Below are 27,147 nucleotides of genomic sequence, written 5' to 3'. Positions count from 1 at the left end.
TGGACAAAGGCTAATTGCCGCTCTCAACTAGATTGCCGTTTGCAAACTTGAACATTAACACAAATAGGAAAGCTTGCAATTATAAATTATCACATTATAGGCAAACTCTAATGTAAATAACTGCGAGCAGAAGCGGACTGGCCCACTGGGACAATGGGAAATTTCCCGGTGCGCCCTTTGCCCCACGTTGTTGTTTTCAAAAAGTTTAAAACTATCAAAAGGCAGAAAATCCTTTTACAGAACTAAAGATGATTTCAGTCATCAGTTGACCTGTTCAAAGCAGGACATTTTATAATATACTCAGTGATGGGGGAATTGCCCCGCCAGGCCCTATGAGTTCTCCCACCACTGACAAGCAAAGTTCTACTTTTACCCCAGATGCCAAGCCATTGTGGGGCCCTTTCAAAAGAATAAACATGATGCCAATGTGCTGGCCAAACATATAATATTATACTTTCTATCATCATCATGTTTTGGTGAAATGGCTCTACTACTGCAAATGCAGCAGTTGAAATAGCTATGCCTTCATTCGGATTTTTCGCTGAAACGCTTTAATCAATGGCGTAGAAAAGGAAGCATTAGAAAAGTGGGAGGAGGCATCGATTTGAAGAGGCATCCTAACAAAGATTTCAGAAAGGTTGAGAAAGGTTGTTTATGGGGGCCTAACTACAATGATAGAGATACTTTTTCTGGCTTAGTTGCGAGCTGTACCGTCAAGAGGTTTTGAAGGCCCTGTGGAAAAACAGAAAGACGAGGTCTGCTATGAGCGAAGCGACCAGAAAATCTTTGGCGACTATGCCCTTTAGATAAGCAAAAATGCGCTTCAGAGTATTTCTTGCAGTCATTTTCTTGCAACCTCAGTCATTTTTCAAAAAATCTGTCACCCTGGACCTGCAAAAAACTTGAAAAACCTAAAAAATTTTCAAAAATAATTTTTACTCGGAATAATCTGAAATGTTTGAAAAGACGTTTGGAACACAAATTAAAGTGCTTTCGATCAATTCGCGATTAAAAATACTTTTTCAAGGATAAAGAGTTAGAACAAAAGACTTCCAGACCAGAGTTTTTCTATTGACTATGGTTACACAGACCCTCTACTTTCAAGTTAAGGGTCTTGGACAAAGGCTAATTGCCGATCTCAACTAGATTGCCGTTTGCAAACTTGAACATTAACACAAATAGGAAAGCTTCAATTATCAATTATCACATGATAGGCAAACTCTAATGTAAATGACTGCGAGCAGAAGCGGACTGGCCCACTGGGACAATGGGAAATTTCCCGGTGCGCCCTTTGCCCCACGTTGTTGTTTTCAAAAAGTTTAAAACTATCAAAAGGCAGAAAATCCTTTTACAGAACTAAAGATGATTTCAGTCATCAGTTGACCTGTTCAAAGCAGGACATTTTATAATATACTCAGTGATGGGGGAATTGCCCCGCCAGGCCCTATGAGTTCCCCCACCACTGACAAGCAAAGTTCTACTTTTACCCCAGATGCCAAGCCATTGTGGGGCCCTTTCAAAAGAATAAACATGATGCCAATGTGCTGGCCAAACATATAATATTATACTTTCTATCATCATCATGTTTTGGTGAAATGGCTCTACTACTGCAAATGCAGCAGTTGAAATAGCTATGCCTTCATTCGGATTTTTCGCTGAAACGTTTTAATCAATGGCGTAGAAAAGGAAGCATTAGAAAATTGGGAGGGGGCATCGATTTGAAGAGGCATCCTAACAAAGATTTCAGAAAGGTTGAGAAAGGTTGTTTATGGGGGCCTAACTACAATGATAGAGATACTTTTTCTGGCTTAGTTGCGAGCTGTGCCGTCAAGAGGTTTTGAAGGCCCTGTGGAAAAACAGAAAGACGAGGTCTGCTACGAGCGAAGCGACCAGAAAATCTTTGGCAACTATGCCCTTTAGATAAGCAAAAATGCGCTTCAGAGTATTTCTTGCAGTCATTTTCTTGCAACCTGGGTCATTTTTCAAAAAGTCTACCACCCCAGACCTGCAAAAAAGCTTCAAAAATCTGAAAATTTAAAAACATTTTCTTTACTCGAAACAACCTGAAATGCTTGAAAATACGTTCAGAGTGTTCCCGATGAATTTGTCGGTCATTTGTGGAAAAAAAAGAACTGAGTCATTTTTATAAAGATCTGTCACCCCCGGGGCCTGTGAAAAAGCTTAAAAAAACCAGGAAAATTTTGTAAAAATTTTTGTCACTTGAAACAACCTGAAGTGCTTAAAAATACATTCAGGACACAATTCGGACACAATTTGTAGGTCATATGAGGAAAAAAGAACTACAGTAAATCCATGCGGATATTGGAACCTACAAAAATTAGAACCTGGGGGCTGTTTTTCTTAAATTATGCACCTTGTAGTTAAGAATTGTTTCAGGTGATAATATATAATAGGTTCTTATTCCAAGGTAAAAAAAAAGAGTTTTTAATCTTCCATTCATACTCCCAGATTTTTAAAGATGAGGTTAAATCACAATCAGTACAAAAAGTTTCAGTTGCATTTTCAGCATTTTATACAATTTAACGAAAGAGAACTTTAAAATTACTTTGACTTTTTTAACATAATTTTTTATAGCAAAATCAAAATGTTGAAAAATGAAATAAAAGCATTAGAACTGATTTGATTTGTTTTCACCTAGCACCCGAAGGTAGTCTTTAGGACACCGAGAAGCTATGCTTAACGAGCAGTGTCCTGGTCCTTCCTCTCGATGTGACCACATCTCGTGATTCCTACGCCTGGAATTGCAGAGAGATGTAATTCAATTTATAATTTTCAATCTCCCTGAGCCAGTTCGTGTTGTGCTGAACCAATCATAGACAAGATAAGTCTAAATGGGACTTATGTCCCGTCATTTATGAATTTATGAAAAAGTTCAGCCCTTTATGCATTTACGTGCCAGTGTGATTCTGGGTACGTAGGTCGCACAATCCTAAGATAGGGGGATAGGATAAAATAGCATGTTCCTTCCAACATAAGAAACAAAACTGCCCCTCAAAGAGAACAGCCTCCTCGATCTTGTAGGTCTAGAAACACTTTTAAAGCAAGTGATTCTGCCATCGGTCAACATCTTTTAGACAACCCAGATTGTGCAAAACTCTATAATGACGACATGCTTCGGATAATTGGCAGAGCCCGGTCGTCCTTCCATCTAGCAGTTTTGGAGTCGATCAACAAACAAACGAAAAAGGCGTCATTGTGTAGACAGAGGAGTTCGTTTTCTCTCTTAGATTCCAGTCGTAATTTTTTCTTTAGGCTCGCGGCACTGATTTGTCAACTATACCGGTCTCGTGCTTGCGTTTTTCTGATTGGCCTATTTTGATCCACAACTGGGTATATTTTTTTCATCGTGTTCTTTCGGGCCCTGATTCTGACGTTTTATGCTCTGAGGAGTGTCAGACGAAAAAGCTTTTAGTATGTTGTAAAACTTTTGCTTTTTTCAAAGCCATTCTCAAATTCTGTTCTGCAAAATAATTGTTAACATTTGTCTGTGTTGGCTGTCAAAGACTGAACATGTTGAGATTCTGAGCTTAGAATTGGTTATTATGACATTAATAACATTGCCAAAAGGAAAAAACAGGGTTGAATGCATCTCTTGATGATGAATTCAATAATTTCAAATAAGGGATCCTTCGAAAAAGAAACTTCATACCCTGAAAATAATGTAAGTACCTTTCCAATAAGAACCTACTTCAGCCTGAACCTCAAAAAAGTAAGTTCTTATGTGCGGAGATTTACTGTACTGCCAGATTTTAAGTGCGTCTGGTACTAGGTTTCTTGATTAAAAACATTGCACAATGCTGATCTTCAAACGTTTCCAAATAGAATTTTTAAACTCGTAGTCCTCTACATTCGGTTTGCCAAAGAAATGTCTCTAAGTTGAAAGTCCATGGTGGTGATTTTCCTTCTCCGTTATGTTCTCTTGATGACTCTAATTATACGGCGTAAAAAGACAAAAATAGCGAGAAGAAGCGAAAAAGCTGAAACTGAAATTGTGGGAATTCTTTTCACGAACAATGAAAGTTGAAAACCTTCTAAGAAAACGTCAGCCAATTTACTTGCAGAAGGAAGAAAAGAAGGAAATGCACCTGCTAAAATATTTGCGGGTGATTCAAAACGATAGTATAAATAAGCGACTTGGTGATGTCTTTAAGTTGCTTGCAACTGTTCTGCTCAACACACCTAAGCACGTAGAGCTAACAACTCAAGATTATATAGCGCATAAAGCAATGCATGTATGATATGACAGACGGGCAAACAGTAAAGTTCATTATAGATCTGGCACAGAAATCAAAAGAGACGTCATCTCTAAGATCTATCCTTAGAATTTGAATGACGTAACTTGAATAAGTATCGTGAAATACATAAGCAAAATCAGCTAAATATCAAACGAATTGGCAGTGATACAAAAGCACAGGTTCTACCAAGGCAAAACCGCTAGCAAACACTGAATCTTTTGACTACAACTTCTATTGTATGAACTTTTAGTGATATGAGTAGGGACGACAGGCCTTTAATTTCTAAGAGTAACTGTTGGTATTTTCATTAGTGTTTACAGCGCTTTTTATAATTCGTTAAGTCAAGATGCAAACTGTCTATATTAAGTTCTTTTGTGAACAGGTTAAATGTGAAGTGTTGTTTACATGAACACTGAGTCTGAAGCTCGGTGAATGAGGATTCTGGTTAAAATAAAGTAAATAACGGAGAATTTACTCATATAGCGACTGAAATTCTAATTATGTTGCTTGCATTTCAAAATGTTGTTTTGAATAGGGTTACTGGTGGTAGATGCTTGTTATAAAGCTGTAATCGTTCTACAGTCCGAATATTGTCGATGACTGGTAAAAGCGCAATACAAAAAGCGACTTGAGTTCTGATTCGATAAAAAGTTTGGACTACATGCCAGCTTCTGCCACAGTGCGACTGGACAATAAAGATTACTACTGTCTTTGCAGCGATTGATTCAATGAGATTGATTGTACATTGTCGGATATTGATCACGTGAAAAGACAAGAGAATATTTCACTGTTTCTGATGATACAAGACCAGTGCTTTCCTGACACACACTTTCTTTGAAAATGAACTCGACATTGGCACCGGTTCCTGCATGCCAAAGTATTTGCCCAGATGTGTCTCATTTATCCAAATCGCATAGGCTTGCAATGTTTTCCTTTCCTGCAGCTCTGATACCAATTACTTTAATTTCGAACAGTGTCATAATTATAGGCCTATTTCAATCCAAGTCATCTGGCTCGAAATTGCTGATAATTTTTCTTTGCATAACAGACCTGTTAGTTGGTGGTCTATTACTGCCTCTAAGTGGTGCCTATATTCTCTCTCCAGTGGTACATAGCAGCTGCAAGGCAAAGTTTGCCATACAATTTCTGTCCTACACCCTTCTTTCGTTAGACTTTACAACTGTCCTAGCTATCGGCATTGAACGGCTTATAGTTTTAAAGTATCCGATGCAAGACTTGTTTTTTCGATGGCAAGCCGTTCGTAAGTACGTCTTGATGTGTATTATTTTCTGTGCTCTGCTTTTAGCTTCCATCACTGTTCTTGTAGCAAAATACAGTGATTTCTATTACGCCTTCAGCTTTGCATATTTGGTCATTCTTGTGGCTCTTTCGGCTACGTTAGTAAGCTGTTATACGATAGTCTGTCGCCATGTTCACAACAGTGTGAAAAAGTTGTACAACGGAAAAGACAACCATATACAGTCAAGGTCCAAACATCTCAGGCATAATATGGCCCTAGCAAGATCAGTCACCGTTATTCTTTCTTTCCAGTTATCAATGTGGACACCATATTTAATAACTATGCTTTTCTGGAATTGGGAGATGTTCAAATTTGGGAAACCAAAACAGTTTTCAAGCACAGTTCTGCTTTGGACATTTTTGCCTTTGTTCATAAATTCAAGTGCCAACGCATTTATTTACTCGTATTACAATAGACCGTTAAGACAGTATCTTGTGCAAACATATTCCTGTCTGTTTCGATTCATTCCAAGAAGAATAGAGACAAGAGATAATTCTACCGAAGAAGGAAATCCCAAAAAGACTAAAGAATCCGACTTATAAATTTACGAACGTGAATTTATGAAATTTATGACATGTAGTTAAATAGATTGAAGTTGCTTGCATTGAAATAGAAACTGCTGTATCAAATCTAGAGGATTGTTCGTTAAGAAGTTTTATTTAAACTTGGAATTAAATCGTTCCCTTGTAAAATCAATCCTGTGTGAGTCAAGGTTTATAAGCCTTTTAAGCCCTCTCAGCGCACCACCCTGCAACCAATCTAAGATGCCCAGACGAGCATTTAAATATCGTGATTATAGCAAAAAAACCAATCTCATAAACAAGTACGTCGTTGTGTAAAGTAAGTTTAGTTAACAACCAATTAAGTGCCCATAGTCAGGACAGGCCATTGGAATTGAGACACGTGACTATACTTAGGATAGCTAGCGTTCCTTACGGTCCCTTCCGTGAAACAACAGTAATCATTTTTACGCATTATCGATATCTAACAAATCGATTTTGCTAGGGAAAGCACCCGTCGACACCTGTTTTTATCATCTGTATTCAAGTTAGCGACAATTTACAAACTGGAATAACATCTATAGATTTTAACCAAAAAAGAATTTCCTGATGGTGAACTAAAGCAAATAATTTTGCAAGCTCTTTTTCAACTTAGAGACTAAGAAACCAGTAGAATTGCTTGCTAGTGATTGAGAAAGTTTTTGATTATATTTACTGTTTCAGGGCTGGTAGGAGAAGGCTCAGAGAATGCACTCATTTTTTTTATAAGAAACAAAGGTCAATGTTGAGTACTCCAGATTCTTAATGTTCTGGAAATTTCAATACTCATTGTTTCTTAAAAGTTTCTTAATTATGATGTCATGAATGATGTTATGAAATGTTCGTGACCTTTTTTGTCACGTCAAGAGATTCGCTTCCGTTTCGATGCTGTATTTAGATGCGGGAGTATATTTTCATCCCTTGTGTCTTAACTTCTAGGCCAACAGGGCAATCTTGTTCTTGGATTTTACAAAATTTCGTTGTTCTCAGTTTTATCACTATTTAAATGTTTCTTAATTGTTTTGCTTCGAGTACTGAAATTTCTTAATTTTTTCTGACTTTCCAATACCCGTTTCTTATAGCCAGTTTCTTATAAAATAATGAGTGTAGTCATAAATTCGTTTTTTCTCTTTGCTCGCCAAATCCAGAACTAACTTCTTTTCCAAAAACGTATTTCCCTGCAGAAGACATGAGGAAGTTTCCTGCAGTTCACAATCATTACGTAATCGAAAGTATATATGAATATTACATATACGAGAAGCATTTCACCAATGTAACCATTTTCTCTTGCTATATGTGTAATTCATTTTGATTACAACCAAATTTTCCTTAGATACTTCACTTTTTCTTAGTAATCGCAGTAAGCTTTTTCTGTATCAGGTCACATGTTAGATAAAGTCTCTCAGCATAAGCCTGTATTTTCCTAATGTCAAACTTCAATGATACAATGATGCAAAAATACAATGACGACTTGCAGTAAGCAATGAGAATAACTGACATTGTCGTTGGGAAGACGAACAAGCGAAAGCCTTCTAATGTGTGGCGCAGCCCCAGCCCCCTACCACCATCCCCTTTTTGGGGTCAAAGAGCAAGCATTATAATGATTCAGTTCAACGGGATACGGCGCCTTTCCGTACAACTCTGGACTGCTTTTGGGACAAAAGGTTGATATTCGATGTTTTTAAATTTTTCCAACTACGTAAACATAATATTTTCTAGACTCTAGACTAAACTATTTGCCACAAATTTTTGCTTTATTAAATTATTGCCAAATTTGTGCTGCTGCGGTTCTTACGCAAGTTGCAATTTGCTAAAGTTGTAATTTTAATCAATGCTTGATGGTAACCATGTCTTTCTTTGTTGTCGTGAAGGGTTCAAAATTTCCGACTGACAAAGGGTCAATTCTAATTTTGTATAAGGGCCTAAACTTTAATAGTTTTCTACCAACAAAACCTTATAAATTGTCTCGATAATAATTAGTCAGCTGTATGATAAAGTTGTTAGATTTTGTGAATTTGGAAGATCGAGCATAAAGACTGTTAGTTTAATTAGCGCATCAAAACATACGTAGTCCAGAAATCAGGTGATAATTTTTCTCCTTTTACGACTTGCCCATTGCTCCTCAATCTTATCTAAATTTACGTTGTCCAAAATGTCTTTCTCGCAAGTAAGAATCATGAGGTTGTTTAGTCTTTTACAGGGGCGGCGCAAAGAAATTCAAAAGGGAAGGGCTCGAGTTGATACGAATTGTCAGACTAAAGGACCATCTTTTGAAAAACGCATTAAGACGATTCACCATATTATATGCCTATTATGTTACGGGGCACACATTATGCTAGCAGTACGTTTGAAGGGGCCGGCGGGATGTTGGCGGAGGCCTTGGGGATATTTGAAAGAAGTGACTTCCTTGCAAGCGAAGCGAGCGGACAATTTCCACAAGCACCCTTTTTAGATAAGCTTAAAATACATTTCAGAATATTTCTTGCAGGTATTTTCTTGCAATCGTTTAAAACATTTCGTTATTTTCAAGGCATGCTCTTATTACGCTTGATCAATTCAAGTCTCAAAATTGAATTCATTATTTTTTTATGCCCCATAGTCCTCGGCGTTCTCCTTGGAAATTAAGCAACTAAAGGATGTGTCGGATTATTCTTATCTTTAAACGTTTTCCTTTACTCTTTTTATTTGCTTAAAAAAACATATTTGCAAAAAAGGGGGGAGGGGGGCTGAAGCCCTCAGCTCTCCACCTGCCGCCGCCTATGTTTCATCTGTCGATATCGAACGGAGAAAGTTCTTGACAAGTCATGGGAAATGTACTACGTGTCTTTAAGCATTACTGTTAAATATTATTCAAAAAATTCTATTTTTTATCCCGTTTTTAGGAGCAATTTGATGGAATAATTACGACACTATCCCCATTACGACGCCAGTATTTGAAAATACTTGAATTCTCATACAAAATTTCGTTTTTTCTGTATTGCGTCGCCTCTCACCTTTGAATCATATGCCTTTTACCAAACAAATATTTTCTTTTGCACTTACACGTACCTTTCTTACACGAACTCTTTGAGCTACAGTTCACAAGGCCATATGAGTCAAAACTTCAATTTTCACAAATGATTTAATTTTTTTCCGATTAACTTAGCTTTCTACCAACAGCTTTAAATTTTCTGAATGTCCTCATATTTTCCGATTGGATAACAGATTGGGGGGGGGGGGTAAGATGATAAAACTGCGTTTTCCAAGATCGTAATAAACGTATAAAAGTGCAAATATCAGAAAAATGGTGAATCTATGAAGAAAACTTTTTCCAGATTTGAAGTAAGCATCGAATGAGCAAAAGTTATTTTTTGTGTCAGTTCTCCTTTAAAGGAAATTGGGCTGAGACTGAGTTTGCAAATGCCATTGGAACGCACATGCTGTACGGAAAGACGCATAAAAATTGCCAACCTTTTCAACTTCGCGACCTCAAACCGCATGCGCAATAGAAAAGTTACCCTGGTTCAAACCTCTTTTGCAATAACGCAAAATTCTTTCAAGACAAGCCAGCCTGAGTCAGCCCGGGCCGAGTCAGCCCGGGCCGAGTCAGCCCGGGCCGAGTCAGCCCGGGCCGAGTCAGCCCGGGCCGAGTCAGCCCGGGCCGAGTCAGCCCGGGCCGAGTCAGCCCGGGCCGAGTCAGCCCGGGCCGAGTCAGCCCGGGCCGAGTCAGCCCGGGCCGAGTCAGCCCGGGCCGAGTCAGCCCGGGCCGAGTCAGCCCGGGCCGAGTCAGCCCGGGCCGAGTCAGCCCGGGCCGAGTCAGCCCGGGCCGAGTCAGCCCGGGCCGAGTCAGCCCGGGCCGAGTCAGCCCGGGCCGAGTCAGCCCGGGCCGAGTCAGCCCGGGCCGAGTCAGCCCGGGCCGAGTCAGCCCGGGCCGAGTCAGCCCGGGCCGAGTCAGCCCGGGCCGAGTCAGCCCGGGCCGAGTCAGCCCGGGCCGAGTCAGCCCGGGCCGAGTCAGCCCGGGCCGAGTCAGCCCGGGCCGAGTCAGCCCGGGCCGAGTCAGCCCGGGCCGAGTCAGCCCGGGCCGAGTCAGCCCGGGCCGAGTCAGCCCGGGCCGAGTCAGCCCGGGCCGAGTCAGCCCGGGCCGAGTCAGCCCGGGCCGAGTCAGCCCGGGCCGAGTCAGCCCGGGCCGAGTCAGCCCGGGCCGAGTCAGCCCGGGCCGAGTCAGCCCGGGCCGAGTCAGCCCGGGCCGAGTCAGCCCGGGCCGAGTCAGCCCGGGCCGAGTCAGCCCGGGCCGAGTCAGCCCGGGCCGAGTCAGCCCGGGCCGAGTCAGCCCGGGCCGAGTCAGCCCGGGCCCACTCAGCCCTGGCCCACTCAGCCCTGGCCCACTCAGCCCTGGCCCACTCAGCCCTGGCCCACTCAGCCCTGGCCCACTCAGCCCTGGCCCACTCAGCCCTGGCCCACTCAGCCCTGGCCCACTCAGCCCTGGCCCACTCAGCCCTGGCCCACTCAGCCCTGGCCCACTCAGCCCTGGCCCACTCAGCCCTGGCCCACTCAGCCCTGGCCCACTCAGCCCTGGCCCACTCAGCCCTGGCCCACTCAGCCCTGGCCCACTCAGCCCTGGCCCACTCAGCCCTGGCCCACTCAGCCCTGGCCCACTCAGCCCTGGCCCACTCAGCCCTGGCCCACTCAGCCCTGGCCCACTCAGCCCTGGCCCACTCAGCCCTGGCCCACTCAGCCCTGGCCCACTCAGCCCTGGCCCACTCAGCCCTGGCCCACTCAGCCCTGGCCCACTCAGCCCTGGCCCACTCAGCCCTGGCCCACTCAGCCCTGGCCCACTCAGCCCTGGCCCACTCAGCCCTGGCCCACTCAGCCCTGGCCCACTCAGCCCTGGCCCACTCAGCCCTGGCCCACTCAGCCCTGGCCCACTCAGCCCTGGCCCACTCAGCCCTGGCCCACTCAGCCCTGGCCCACTCAGCCCTGGCCCACTCAGCCCTGGCCCACTCAGCCCTGGCCCACTCAGCCCTGGCCCACTCAGCCCTGGCCCACTCAGCCCTGGCCCACTCAGCCCTGGCCCACTCAGCCCTGGCCCACTCAGCCCTGGCCCACTCAGCCCTGGCCCACTCAGCCCTGGCCCACTCAGCCCTGGCCCACTCAGCCCTGGCCCACTCAGCCCTGGCCCACTCAGCCCTGGCCCACTCAGCCCTGGCCCACTCAGCCCTGGCCCACTCAGCCCTGGCCCACTCAGCCCTGGCCCACTCAGCCCTGGCCCACTCAGCCCTGGCCCACTCAGCCCTGGCCCACTCAGCCCTGGCCCACTCAGCCCTGGCCCACTCAGCCCTGGCCCACTCAGCCCTGGCCCACTCAGCCCTGGTTTGTTTTGAAAGAATTTTGCGTTAATGCGAAACAGGTTTGAACCAGGGTAACTTTTTTACTGCGCATGCGGTTTAAGGTTGCGAATTGGAAAGAGCGCTATTTTTCCCTGCGTCTTTCCGTAGAGCATGTGCTTTCTATCACTGAATTATGGTATCTTCGAAGGCTGGCCCGCCATTATGAACAGTGAAAGGTTTTCATGAGGAATGCACGTGCATTCATAAAGTCAGTTTCAACACAATTTCCTTTAAGACTATTGATAATTTCCTTCTCTGTTATGTTCTTATGATAGCCCTAATTTTATGGCCTGTGTCCCAGACTCCTTACTTGAAAGTAGAGGGTCTGTGTAACCGAGAACAAAATCCCGTACGAGCGTTTTCCTAGGATCTATGGGAAAATTAATTATGCGTAAATTATGCGGCTTCTACATGATTTAGCATAAGTGAGAAATGGCGTAAACAGAGCGTTGTTTGCTGTGATAGTTTACGCATTCAAATAGTTAAAAAAATGAATACGTATTCATACTCTCTATTTTTTGCCCTTGGGATAAGAACCTATTATATTTTATCACACTGAAACCGGTTCTTAATTACATGATGCATAATTTAGGAAAAACAGCCTTTAGGTTGTTATTTTTGTAGGTTCTTATATGCGGGGATTTACTGTATATAGCGCATAAAGAAATGCATGTATGACATGACAGAAAATCAAACAGTAAAGTTCACTATCTTGAGTGAGCTTCGTGAAACATATTTGCAAAATCAAGTAAGACCTTGTTTACACGAGAGAAAATTGAGCGGTTCCAAATATGTCATTCTTGCGTTCCAAACGGATCCACTCCAGGGCCCCAGGATTCATACAAGGGAGGAGTAACATGCGCAGATTATATAGCACTTATAGCAATGTACACATGAAATGACAGACAGGCAAACTGTAAAGTTCAGTATCTTGAGTGAGCATCGTGAAATATATTTTCAAAAACAACTAAATATCTAACGGATTGTCAGTGATATTGCTACAAGAGCACAGATTCTAACAAATCAAAACTGTTACAAAACTTCAAATCCTTTGACTACAAGTTTTATTGCATGAACTTTTAATGATACGAGTCAGGCCTTTAATTTCTAAGTGTTACTGTTTATATTTTCATTAGCATTTACGGCGACTTTCATTGTGGGTTCAATTGAAATGCCAACTGTGTATATTAATTTATTTTGTCAACCGGATAAATGTGAAGTGTTTTATGCATTAAGATTCTGGTCTAAATGAAGTAATTAACTGAGAGTTTCGTCGTATTATGATTGTAATTCTAATTATGCCGATTGCTCTTCAGAATTTGGTTTTTAATAGAGTTGGTGGTGGTAGAGGCTTGTTAAATAAAGTTGTAATCGTTCTTCTTAATTACCTACTGCTATATTCAGAGCAAAATATTCTTCTTTGCGGATTCAGAACTCTATTATTCATCACTGCATGGTAAAAATAAAACGTTTAAGATATTCAGGAACCCGAAGCGGTGGCAGATTAAGCGGCATCAACGTGAAAGATTTGCGAATTCTACGACCATTTCAGCTCGCATGCCTAGCCACGGAGCATAACACGAGGAAAGAACTCAATAGCACACTTCCACTCTTTAGGCTTGAGGAAACAGTCCTCCCTTCAAAGGCAAGTTACAGGATAATTTTTGCTCATAAAGGTGGACAGTAGGCAAATCTCCGCGCTAATGTACGTCAATGAAGGCTAGAAACCTTATATCATTCCAGGAAATGGGAAGCAAAGTATAGATTCCTTAGAAACAAACAAGCCACAAGGGTCTTGCGAATCTAGCATAATTTAGAAACCCTTTTTAAGGCATCTAAACACTGGAAAAACTTCAATGGAGAAATAATCTAGAATCTTTTTTAATAATCAGCTAAGTATCGTCAGTTAACTTAATCTACAACCAATTCCATAAATGACTTATCACCAACCTTTAGTAAAAGACTAAAAGAGAGAACTTGAAAAAAGCAACAACTTGAAGTCACTTTAAGGTTACGGTGAACGTTTTTGAGACGATATTTGGTTTGCTCTCCCTGAAGGCCAAACTATTAACGGAATCGGATTAAACTATACATCATACGATGCACAAGAATGTGGTTATTCCGGGCAGATCAAAATAATTGGCAAACATTGTAAAATGATACATTCCAGGCACATTTATTGCTTAAATGACTGTTCCACCTATAAAAGCTATTTTGTACCCTGGCATTTGAGGTATCAAGATCTGACTTATATCAATAGAAAGCGCAGATCCTAAGCTACCAAATAGTGTCTCAAATTTTCTAAATTCTTCCTCCCCTTGAAACTATACCCTGTCAAAAATTGAAAAATAATTTTTCTTCCCTCCCAAAGCTGTATATAAAAGACGGACCAGAGCAAATACACAAATTTTCAGATACTTTGCTTACCCGAGATATGTCCTGGCTGCGTGCAAAGTTTTGGGCCATTCGATTGGTTCCTTGGGTCCAAAAAAGCTTTTTCGTACCTGTATGTAGAGAAAATGGAATTCTAGAGCAAATGGGGTTTTACTAATTGCACTTGCAAGGGACACTAGTGTAATCCGGGTCAAGTCACTTGAAACCACAGTGTAATCCGGGTCAAGTCACTTGAAGCTTTAAGATCATTAAGCCTGTTTGAATAAACACAGCCATAGATGGGATACATATATGTGCCATGCGATATTGTGAATGAGACATGCGACCACAACTGCAAAGCAATGATAATCGGCTTAACAGGTCAAGAGATTTTCAGGCCTCAAATAAAAGTTTTGATAAGGAAATTATTGAAACCTTCGTTTAGATGGGATTTTCTCCATTTTCAAAATACCTGTTAGTTTCAAATTTGGTATCATTCTGTGCCTTGAAATTACGGCTTCTTGAATGAGAAATAATCGAAAAATGGAAAAATGGAAAAATGTTTACTGTAAGCTTAAAACTTTGTGTAGTTTGCAAAAATTTGAATCTCCAGGCATGAACACCATCAATAAACAAAACTTCAAATGCTGTTTATAATTTGCGCCAGGAACAATAGAATAACGGCTATTAAGGGACACAAGCTACAGACTGGGTCAGGAAAACTCAAAACATTAAACCTATCTATCCGTCTTGGCGATCTAAAAACAGTATTGCTAACGAGGCCGTGAATAATTTCTACTGAAGAAATTTGGATTATGAAATGAATGTGGAGCGATTATCTGCAGTTACAACATGAGCGAAAAAGTTCACTGAGAAAGCTGGAGCACTTCATCAACTACTAATTTGTATTTAACTTTGTTGTAGCAAATCATGTTCTGAGTTATCACATTGCATTGATTTTTTGTGTTTCCCGGTGAGACTCAGGGGTGGGTTTGAATTTTAGCCAAGTTTGGTGCCATAGAGGTGACAAAAAAAAGATTTCTACGAACGAACCTCGAACACTGAAATTCGTACCAGTATCAGGTAAAGTTGCAAAAACACCGAAGCATTATCTAAAATAGTTAGAAAATATATTTGATTTATCAGTAGAGAAACGCATACCTGGCGGGTAATCAATAGACTTATCTGAAAGCTAGCCCTCATCGAAACGTCTATGGTTGAGAATCAAAACTGAATGAGGTAAATGCAAGCAAGGCGAGATCCATACTTTATCAAAACCGCAAATACCCCTAGATTAACAAAGGGAATGAAAACGCGACAAAACACAAACCTCACCCTAGCTTTATAAGTCAAGTCCTCAGGAGGCCGAAAGACTCCCGCATTGTCCATTAACTGGTAGAGTAGATACAAGAAAAACGTGAGAAAGGAGGGCACATGAGACCATAATGAATAGGAAATAGTAAAAATCTCAAGCGAATTGTTTAAAGCTCAAAAGCCTTTCGATAATTGATTCTGGTGTAATTCCATTTAATCATCTTGCCAGCTTCAGCTTCTGCTTCAGTGCAACTAGACAACAAAAACTGTTATATTCTACGTGTTTTATTCTACGTGCACGTGATTGGCTGTCGGAATTTTTGTTGAGCTGGATGGAACATCCAATTCAAAAAATTAGCATCCTTAGCTATACTAATTACGATATATGATCACTATATTCTCAAATTTACAGGGATGAAGTTAAGAATTGTGAAATGAATAACGTAGCAAACAGAAAGTTAAAGGGCCTCTCCAGCCAATTTTTTGCACTTGCATTTTATTGGCTAATCTAAAGGAGTTGAACCTGCTGATCACGAATTCGTTATTTGTTTTTCGATTTTTTTTACAGTTTGTGAGATATAAGCTCTTGCATTTCGATAATTGAATTGAATTTACCGACAAAAAATTTTCGGTTTGGTGACACTGTGACGCAATTTTGACGTCACAGTGTATTTTGTTAGTCTCGCCTCAAACCGAATCGAACGACGGCGATTCGCAAATTGAACACTGCAAGTGATGGTACTCTCAGTTCTGTTCCACCGGCTTTTTAGTTTGAGCATTTCAAATGTCAATTCTGAAGCCTTTAGTTGTTCATCGTTTCTGGAGAACAACTGAAGTGTCAATTTCGATTAATTATACGCGAAGGAAGAGCTAGAACAGGAAGCCGTAGCTTTGTGGGCCTACACAGGTGATCAAAACAAAGTCGTGACACAGCATGGACACATTCCGACCCGCAAACTTAGAATGATTGTAAACATTTTATATTTTCGATCCTAAAAAGCTCCTGCTCTAGATTTAGATGCCGTTATCAACGCGTGACCATGACTCCTTCACGATTCGGTGGAAGATATACGAAATTCATGGCGAACGAGGGCCGCACATTGTGACGTCAGAATGTCACAAAACTGATTCGGCTTTTGTCGTTTTTTTCTCGGAAAGGTGCAACTTTAAAGCCTTATAACTTCTAAACTAATTGGAATTTTGCAAAAACAACGACTTTGCCATAACACATGCACTAGATGCTAACTTTTTAGTCAATAAAAAATTTTTTTTTTTGGCTGGAGAGGCCCTCTAAGGATAAAGATTAGCGAATGTGTTTTGTTTTAGAAACTTAGAGGATACCTGTTTAATGAGATGAGGTCATGAGAATGTTAAGAAATGAATGAGTAGAAAAATAACGTGAACAAGCTTATGCAGAGTGAATACAGATGTGTATCTGAATACGTTTCCGCTATTGAGCAATAAACACTCAGCTCTAGTATCTTCTTGGTGTGGTGCGTGAGTCAAATAACATAAAAAACTATTTACAACGAATTCAATCAATTTTCTTGACGAATAGCCACACTATCAGTCCGTAACAATAAGACCTCTCTCTAACTACTCTAGCAGAATGAAGTTACATTAACAATGCGTGACGTGGCCAACACGTCGAGGGCCTGGACCCTACAAAAGTCGAGTATAATAATACTTTAATATATGTTTATACTATTCCAAATAATATTCCAAACTTAAATGTATGTACGTGGAACGAACAGTCCTATAGATTTCATGCAGCAGTTTCTTTTTAGCGGCTTCAATTTATGCAATTGTGTGCCATTTCTCTGTGAGACTATCATTTTCATAGCTGTCACTTCCGCGGTTGGTGCTTTGTACTGTGTTTATAAATTTATAACCTAGATTCTTTAGTCTTTTTAGTATTTCCCTCTTCGTTAGTATTACCTCTTGTCTCTTTTCTTCTTGGAATGAATCGAAACAGACAGGAATATGTTTGCACAAAATACTGTCTTAACGGTCTATTGTAATACGAGTAAATAAATGCGTTTGCACTTGAATTTATAAGCAACGGCAAAAATGTCCAAACCAGGATCGTGCTTGAGAGCTGTTTTGGTTTCCCAAATTTGAACATCTCCCAATTCCAGAAAAGCATAGTAATGAAATATGGTGTACACATTGAAAGCTGGAAAGAAAGAATGACGCTGACTGATCTTGCTAGGGCCATATTATGTCTGAGTTGTCTAGATCTTGACTGTATATGGTTGTCATTTCCGTTGTACAACTTTTTCACACTGTTTCGCACATGGCGACAGACTATCGCATAACAGCTTACTAACGTTACTAAAATAGCCACATAGATAGCGAAAGACGCAAATTTGACGGCGTAGTAGACGTCACTGTTATTTGTTACAAGAATGACGATTGAAGCAAAAAGCAGAACCCAGAAAATAGTACACATCAGGACGTACTTACGAACGGCTTGCCATCGAAAAAACAAGTCTTGCATCGGATACTTTAAAACTATAAGCCGTTCAATGCCGATAGCTAAGACAGTTGTAAAGTCTAACAAAAGAAAGGTGTGGGACAGAAACTGTATGGCAGACTTTGCCTTGCAGCTGCTATGTACCACTGGAGAGAGAATATAGGCACTACTTAGAGGCATTAATAAAACACCAACTAACAGGTCTGTTATGCAAAGAAAAACGATCAACAACTTTGAGCCGGATGATTTAGATCGAAGTAGGCCTATAATCACGACACTGTTGGAAACTAAAGTAATTGGTATCAGTGCTGCATTGAAGGAGAACATTGCAAGTCTATGGGATTTGGACAACTGAGACACATCTGGGGTAATACTTTTGCATGCAGAAACTGGTGCCAATGTCGTGTTCATTTTTATACAAAGTGTGTGTCAGGGAAGCACTGGTCTTGTATCGTCAGAAACAGTGTGATATTAACTTTTCTTTTCACGTGATCAGTATTCGATAATGTCCAATCAATCTCCCTTGCATTAAGTTGACTCTCGATCAAGGAAATGATTTTCAATTAAAGTTTGCCAGAAATCTGTGCTATACATGAGATGTGGATGAGATGTATCTTCACACTGAATCAATTGCTGCAAGCACAGAAGATGTTCTTGTTGTCCAGTCACACTGTAGCAGAAGATGGCATTTAGTGCAAATTTTCGTCGCATCGGAACTCAAATTGCTGTTCGTATTGCGCTTTTACAAGTCATCGACAACATTTGAACTGAAGAACGATTACAGCTTTATATAACAAGCATTTGCCACCAGCAACTCTATTCAAAACAAAGTTCTGAAAGGCAAGCAACATAATTAGAAATAAAACCGTAACATGACTAAATTTTCAATTATTTACGTTATTTTCACCAGAATCTTCATTTACTGAGCTTTAGACTCAGTGTTTATGTTTAACACAACACTTCATATTTAACCTGTTTACAAAAGAATTTGAAATGGACCATTTCCTTTTTAATTTAACAAACAGTGAAAATTTTAGAAAATACTGTTGAAAATATAAACAGTTTCTCTTAAAAATTTATGGCCTGTCGTCCCGACTCATATCACTTGAAGTTTATTCAATAGAAGAGGTAGTCAATAGATTTGAGGTTGCTAACGGAGTTGCCTTGAAAGAGGTTGTGCTCTTGTCTCCATACCACAGCCAATTTGTAAGACATTTACCTGCTTTCACAAATGTATTTGATGATGCTCTCTCGAGTTATTTTTTTCAAATGCGATATTCCAGGATGAGTCGCCTTCACCTTTCAAATTTATCCAATAATAAGATTGAACTTGCAAACTATATATACACTGCTTGGTATATGTATAATGACAGAATGCATGGTCATTGTGAAGAAAGGAGTGACACTTCATTGTAACCTCAAAATAAGGACACAAGTCATACAGCTTGAAGATTGCTGAAAGTTTCTTGACAGCTGGATATAAGGACATCAAAAGGCGTATAGGTATGTCAAAAATGCAATTATGAAAATGAAAGACATCTTGAGCAAACCAAAAACAAATATAAAAGTGCAAATAAGAGTTTCAAACTGCTAGATTCCGAAAATAGGCGTTTAAAAAAGGGAGTTGCTAAAACCGAAAAAAAAGTATCTTTACTAGTGGTTTACTTCTTAAAAAGTTGCATTTTTTGCATCAAGTGGAGGGCTTAAGCACCCCTTCTCCATCTATGATGTGGAAGTTTATAGAGCGACCAAAAGAAGCAACTGAAGTGTGATTTCTACCCTGGCGACTCAACCCGGGCCGACTCAGTCTGGGCCGACTCAACCCAGGCCGACTAGATCCGGGTTCGTTTTGAAAAATTTAGTGTAAATGCAAAACAGGGTTGAACCTGGGTAACTTTTCTACTGCCCATGCGGTTTAAGGTCCCGAGTTGGAAAACGTGCCAGTTTTCTCTGCATCTGTTCGTAAAGCGTGTGCTTTCTATTACCGGATTATGGTAAGCTTATTTTGGCATTGAAAAAGCAAACATTTTAAAACATATTGGCTAAAAGCTTTTTCCTCTGACACTCCTCAGAGCATAAAACATCAATCCTCAGACACTTTCTCAGAATAAGGGTCCCAAAGAAAACGATGAAAAATATATACCCAGTTGTGGATCGAAATAGGCCAATCAGAAAAACGCAAGCACAGGACCGGTATAGTTAACCAATCAGTGGCGCGTGCTTAAAGAAAAATTACCACTAGATTCCAAGAGAAAAAACGAACTCCTTCTGTCTACACAATGGCGGCTTTCTCGTTTGTATGTAGATCGATTCCAAAACTGCTAGATGGAAAGACGACTTTTTTTCAAGTTCTGTACAACCAAAAAACTGTTGATATGTTTATTATCTTGAGTGAGCATCATGAAATATATTTTCAAAATCGGCTAAATGTCTTACGGAGTGGCTCTGATGTTGCTACAAGAGCACAGGTTCTACCAAACTTCATATCTTTGACATCAACATCTTCAAAATATACTGCATGAACTTTTAGTGATATGAGTCGGGACGTAAGCGTAACTATCAATAATTTTATTATTGTTTCCTGCGACTTTCATTGTTCGTTAAGTCAAATGCAAACAGTCCACTTTCAATTTTTTTGTAAACAGGGAAAAGTGAAGCGTTGTGTATATAAACCCTTGGTCTGAAGATCAACAAATGAAGATTCTGGTTAGAATAACGTCAATTACAGATAATTTTGTCGTGTTACGATTGCTGTTGTAAATATGTTGCTTGTCTGAAAGAATTTGGTTTTGAATATTGCTGTTCTAAATATGTTGCTTGTCTGAAAGAATTTGGTTTTGAATAGTGTTGCTGGTGGTAGAGTTGCTGTCTTCGCGGTTAAAAATACTTTTTTTCAAGGATAAAGAGTTAGAACAAAAGGCTTCCAGACCAGAGTTTTTCTATTGACTGTGGTTACACAGACCCTCTACTTTCAAGTTAAGGGTCTGGGACAGAGGCTAATTGCCGATCGCAACTAGTTTTTTGCAAACTTGAACATTAACACAAATAGGAAAGCTTGCAATTATAAATTATCACATGATAGGCAAACTCTAATGTAAATGACTGCGAGCAGAAGCGGACTGGCCCACTGGGACAAATTTCCCGGTGCGCCCTTTGCCCCACGTTGTTGTTTTCAAAAAGTTTAAAACTATCAAAAGGCAGAAAATCCTTTTACAGAACTAAAGATGATTTCAGTCATCAGTTGACCTGTTGAAAGCAGGATATTTTATAGCATACTCAATGATGGGGGAATTGCCCCGCCAGGACCCATGAGTTCCCCCACCACTGACAAGGAAAGTTCTACTTTTACCCCAGATGCCAAGCCATTGTAGGGCACTTTCAAAAGAATAAACATGATGCAAATGTGCTGGCAAAACATATAATTTTATACTTTCTATCATCATCATGTTTTGGTGAAATGGCTCTGCTACTGCAAATGTAGCAGTTGAAATAGCTATGCCTTCATTCGGATTTTTCGCTGAAACGTTTTAATTAATGGCGTAGAAAAGGAAGCATTAGAAAAGTGGGAGGGGACATCGATTTGAAGAGGCATCCTAACAAAGATTTCAGAAAGGTTGAGAAAGGTGGTTTATGGGGGCCTAGCTACAATGATAGAGATGCGAGCTGTGCCGTCAAGAGGTTTTGAAGGCCCTGTGGAAAAACAAAATGGTCTCCTACGAGCGAAGCGATCAGAAAATCGTTGGCGACTATGCCCTTTAGATAAGCAAAAATGTGCTTCAGAGTATTTTTTGCAGTCATTTTCTCGCAACCTAAGTCATTTTTCAAAAAATCTGTCACCCTGGACCTGCAAAAAACTTGAAAAACCTAAAAATTTTTCAAAAATATTTTTTACTCGGAATAATCTGAAATGTTTGAAAAGACGTTTGGAACACAAATTAAAGTGTTTTCGATCAATTTGGAGGTTTATGTAGAAAAAAAGAACCAAGTCATTTTTCAAAAAATCTGTCACCCCAGACCTGCAAAAAAGCTTCAAAAATCTGAAAATTTAAAAACATTTTCTTTACTCGAAACAACCTGAAATGCTTGAAAATACGTTCAGAGTGTTCTCGATGAATTTGTAGATCATTTGTGGAAAAAAAGAACTGAATCATTTTTAAAAAATTCTGTCACCCCCGGGGCCTGTGAAAAAGCCTCAAAGAACCTGGAAAATTTTGTAAAAATTTTTATCACTTAAAACAACCTGAAGTGCTTAAAAATTACATTCAGGACACAATTTGGAGTGTTTTCTAAGAATTTGTAGGTCATATGAGGAAAAAAGAACTACAGTAAATCCATGCGGATATAGGAACCTACAAAAATTAGAACCAAGAGGCGGTTTTTCTTAAAGTATGCACCTTGTATTTAAGAACTGTTTCAGGTGATAATATATAATAGGTTCTTATTCCAAGGTCAACAAAATAGAGTTTTTAATGGTCCTTATATACTCCCAGATTTTTAAAGATGAGGTAAATCACAATCAGTACAAAAAGTTTTAGTTGTGCATTTTCAGCATTTTATACAATTTAAAGAAAGCGAACTTTAAAATTACTTTGACTTTTTAACATATTTTTTTATAGCAAAATCAAAATGTTGAAAAATGAAATAAAAGCATTAGAACCGATTTGATTTGTTTTCACCTAGCACCCGAAGGTAGTCTTTAGGACACCGAAAAGCTATGCTTAACGAGCAGTGTCCTGGTCCTTCCTCTCGATGTGACCACATCTCGTGATTCCTACGCCTGGAATTGCAGAGAGATGTAATTCAATTTATAATTTTCAATCTCCCTGAGCCAGTTCGTGTTGTGCTGAACCAATCATTAGACAAGATAGGTCTGAGTGGGACTTATGTCCCGTCATTTATGAATTTTTGAAAAAGTTCCGTCCTTTATGAATTTACGTGCCAGTGTGATTCTGGGTACGTAGGTCGCACAATCCAAAGATTGGGGGATAGGATAAAATAGCATTTTCTTTCCAACATAAGAAACAAAACTGCCCCTCAAAGAGAACAGCCTCCTTGATCTTGTAGGTCTAGAAACACTGTTAAAGCTAGTGATTCTGCCATCGGTCAACATCTTTTAGACAACCCAGATTGTGCAAAACTCTATAATGACGACATGCTTCGGATAATTGGCAGAGCCCGGTCGTCCTTCCATCTAGCAGTTTTGGAGTCGATCAACAAACAAACGAAAAAGCCGTCATTGTGTAGACAGAAGGAGTTCGTTTTCTCTCTTAGACTCCAGTGGTAACTTTTCTTTAGGCTCGCGGCACTGATTGGTGAACTATACCGGTCTTGTGCTTGCGTTTTTCTGATTGGTCTATTTCAATCCACAACTGGGTATATATTTTTCATCGTGTTCTTTCGTATTCTGACGTTTTATGCTCTGAAGAGTGTCAGACGAAAAAGCTTTAAGCCAATATGTTGTAGAAATTTTGCTTTTTTAAAAGCCATTCTCAAATTCTGTTCCGCAAAATAATTGTTAATATTTGTTTGTGTTGGCTGTCAAAGACTGAACATCCCCTCCTATTTTATAGCCAAGATCTTTGTTGAGATTCTGAGCTTAGAATTGGTTATTATGACATTAATAACATTGCCAAAAGGCAAAAAACAGGGTTGAATGCATCACTTGATGATGAATTCAATAATTTCAAATAAGGGATCCTTCGAAAAAGAGACTTCATACCCTGAAAATAATGTAAGTACCTTTCCAATAAGAACCTACTTCAGCCTGAACCTCAAAAAAGGAAGTTCTTATATGCGGAGATTTACTGTACTGCCAGATTTTAAGTGCGTCTGGTACTAGGTTTCTTGATAAAAAACATTGCACAATGCTGATCTTCAAACGTTTCCAAATAGGATTTTTAAACTCGTGGTCCTCTACATTCGGCTTGCCAAAGAAATGTCTCTAAGTTGAAAGTCCATGGTGGTGATTTTCCTTCTCCGTTATGTTCTCTTGATGAACCTAATTATACGGCGTAAAAAGACAAAAATCGCGAAAAAAGCGAAAAAGCTGCAATCAATGGTCGAAAAGCAAAAAGCTGAAACTGAAATTGTGGGAATTCTTTTCACGAACAATGGAAGTTGAAAACCCTTTAAGAAAACGTCAGCCAACTTACTTGCAGAAGGAAGAAAAGAAGGGAATGCACCTGCTAAAATATTTGCTGGTGATTCAAAACGATAGTATAAATGAGCGACTTGGTGATGTCTTTAAGTTGTTTGCAACTGTTCTGCTCAACACACCTAAGCACGTAGAGCTAACAGTAACAACTCAAGATTATATAGCGCATAAAGCAATGCATGTATGATATGACAGAGGGGCAAACAGTAAAGTTCATTATAGATCTGGCACAGAGATCAAAAGAGACGTCATCTCTAAGATCTATCCTTAGAATTTGAATGACGTAACTTGAATAAGTATCGTGAAATACATAAGCAAAATCAGCTAAATATCTAACGGATTGGCAGTGATACAAAAGCACAGGTTCTACCAAGGCAAAACCACTAGCAAACATTGAATCTTTTGACTACAACTTCTATTGTATGAACTTTTAGTGATATGAGTAGAGACGACAGGCCTTTAATTTCTAAGAGTAACTGTTGATATTTTCATTAGTGTTTACAGCGCTTTTTATAATTCGTTAAGTCAAGATGCAAACTGTCTATATTAAGTTCTTTTGTGAACAGGTTAAATGTGAAGTGTTGTTTACATAAACACTGAGTCTGAAGCTCGGTGAATGAGGATTCTGGTTAAAATAAAGTAAATAACGGAGAATTTACTCATATAACGACTGAAATTCTAATTATGTTGCTTGCATTTCAAAATGTTGTTTTGAATAGGGTTACTGGTGGTAGATGCTTGTTATAAAGCTGTAATCGTTCTTCAGTTCGAATACTGTCGATGAGTGGTAAAAGCGCAATACAAAAAGCGACTTGAGTTCTGATTCGATACAAAGTTTGGACTACATGCCAGCTTCTGCCACAGTGCGACTGGACAATAAAGATTACTACTGTCTTTGCAGCGATTGATTCAATGAGATTGATTGTACATTATCGGATATTGATCACGTGAAAAGACAAGAGAATATTTCACTGCTTCTGATGATACAAGACCAGTGCTTTCCTGACACACACTTTGTTTGAAAATGAACACGACATTGGCACCGGTTCCTGCATGCCAAAGTATTTGCCCAGATGTGTCTCATTTATCCAAATCACATAGGCTTGCAATGTTTTTCTTTCCTGCAGCTCTGATACCAATTACTTTAATTTCGAACAGTGTCATAATTATAGGCCTATTTCAATCCAAGTCATCTGGCTCGAAATTGCTGATAATTTTTCTTTGCATAACAGACCTGTTAGTTGGTGGTCTATTACTGCCTCTAAGTGGTGCCTATATTCTCTCTCAAACGGTACATACCAGCTGCAAGGCAAAGTTTGCCATACAATTTCTGTCCTACACCCTTCTTTCGTTAGACTTTACAACTGTCCTAGCTATCGGCATTGAACGGCTTATAGTTTTAAAGTATCCGATGCAAGACTTGTTTTTTCGATGGCAAGCCGTTCGTAAGTACGTCTTGATGTGTATTATTTTCTGTGCTCTGCTTTTAGCTTCCATCACTGTTCTTGTAGCAAAATACAGTGATTTCTATTACGCCTTCAGCTTTGCATATTTGGTCATTCTTGTGGCTCTTTCGGCTACGTTAGTAAGCTGTTATACGATAGTCTGTCGCCATGTTCACAACAGTGTGAAAAAGTTGTACAACGGAAAAGACAACCATATACAGTCAAGGTCCAAACATCTCAGGCATAATATGGCCCTAGCAAGATCAGTCACCGTTATTCTTTCTTTCCAGTTATCAATGTGGACACCATATTTAATAACTATGCTTTTCTGGAATTGGGAGATGTTCAAATTTGGGAAACCAAAACAGTTTTCAAGCACAGTTCTGCTTTGGACATTTTTGCCTTTGTTCATAAATTCAAGTGCCAACGCATTTATTTACTCGTATTACAATAGACCGTTAAGACAGTATCTTGTGCAAACATATTCCTGTCTGTTTCGATTCATTCCAAGAAGAATAGAGACAAGAGATAATTCTACCGAAGAAGGAAATCCCAAAAAGACTAAAGAATCCGACTTATAAATTTACGAACGTGAATTTATGAAATTTATGACATGTAGTTAAATAGATTGAAGTTGCTTGCATTGAAATAGAAACTGCTGTATCAAATCTAGAGGATTGTTCGTTAAGAAGTTTTATTTAAACTTGGAATTAAATCGTTCCCTTGTAAAATCAATCCTGTGTGAGTCAAGGTTTATAAGCCTTTTAAGCCCTCTCAGCGCACCACCCTGCAACCAATCTAAGATGCCCAGACGAGCATTTAAATATCGTGATTATAGCAAAAAAACCAATCTCATAAACAAGTACGTCGTTGTGTACCGTAAGTTTAGTTAACAACCAATTAAGTGCCCATAGTCAGGACAGGCCATTGGAATTGAGACACGTGACTATACTTAGGATAGCTAGCGTTCCTTACGGTCCCTTCCGTGAAACAACAGTAATCATTTTTACGCATTATCGATATCTAACAAATCGATTTTGCTAGGGAAAGCACCCGTCGACACCTGTTTTTATCATCTGTATTCAAGTTAGCGACAATTTACAAACTGGAATAACATCTATAGATTTTAACCAAAAAAGAATTTCCTGATGGTGAACTAAAGCAAATAATTTTGCAAGCTCTTTTTCAACTTAGAGACTAAGAAACCAGTAGAATTGCTTGCTAGTGATTGAGAAAGTTTTTGATTATATTTACTGTTTCAGGGCTGGTAGGAGAAGGCTCAGAGAATGCACTCATTTTTTTTATAAGAAACAAAGGTCAATGTTGAGTACTCCAGATTCTTAATGTTCTGGAAATTTCAATACTCATTGTTTCTTAAAAGTTTCTTAATTATGATGTCATGAATGATGTTATGAAATGTTCGTGACCTTTTTTGTCACGTCAAGAGATTCGCTTCCGTTTCGATGCTGTATTTAGATGCGGGAGTATATTTTCATCCCTTGTGTCTTAACTTCTAGGCCAACAGGGCAATCTTGTTCTTGGATTTTACAAAATTTCGTTGTTCTCAGTTTTATCACTATTTAAATGTTTCTTAATTGTTTTGCTTCGAGTACTGAAATTTCTTAATTTTTTCTGACTTTCCAATACCCGTTTCTTATAGCCAGTTTCTTATAAAATAATGAGTGTAGTCATAAATTCGTTTTTTCTCTTTGCTCGCCAAATCCAGAACTAACTTCTTTTCCAAAAACGTATTTCCCTGCAGAAGACATGAGGAAGTTTCCTGCAGTTCACAATCATTACGTAATCGAAAGTATATATGAATATTACATATACGAGAAGCATTTCACCAATGTAACCATTTTCTCTTGCTATATGTGTAATTCATTTTGATTACAACCAAATTTTCCTTAGATACTTCACTTTT

At 39.6% G+C, this 27,147-nt stretch overlaps 2 protein-coding genes across 4 annotated transcripts in view; both read right to left on the bottom strand.

Moving 5' to 3' along the window:
* LOC135695491 (PIH1 domain-containing protein 1) overlaps window positions 1–27,147 on the bottom strand; it is a 179,264-nt gene that overhangs the window by 54,161 nt on the left and 97,956 nt on the right. The window lies entirely within an intron of this gene.
* Window positions 1–27,147, bottom strand: part of LOC148960574 (uncharacterized) — an 86,663-nt gene that overhangs the window by 26,027 nt on the left and 33,489 nt on the right. For both annotated transcript variants that reach the window (XM_089109751.1, XM_089109749.1), the window contains exon 3: window positions 13,889–13,965. In XM_089109751.1, the coding sequence (XP_088965877.1) occupies window positions 13,889–13,965 (77 nt within the window). The remainder of the gene's footprint in view (window positions 1–13,888; window positions 13,966–27,147) is intronic.

This window comes from Rhopilema esculentum, chromosome 2 (genome assembly GCF_057945365.1).
Source record: "Rhopilema esculentum isolate cy_ngs chromosome 2, ASM5794536v1, whole genome shotgun sequence".
NCBI lineage: Eukaryota > Metazoa > Cnidaria > Scyphozoa > Rhizostomeae > Rhizostomatidae > Rhopilema > Rhopilema esculentum.
Note: the sequence above shows the minus strand (reverse complement) of the source record. Positions and strands in the feature narration are given on the sequence as shown.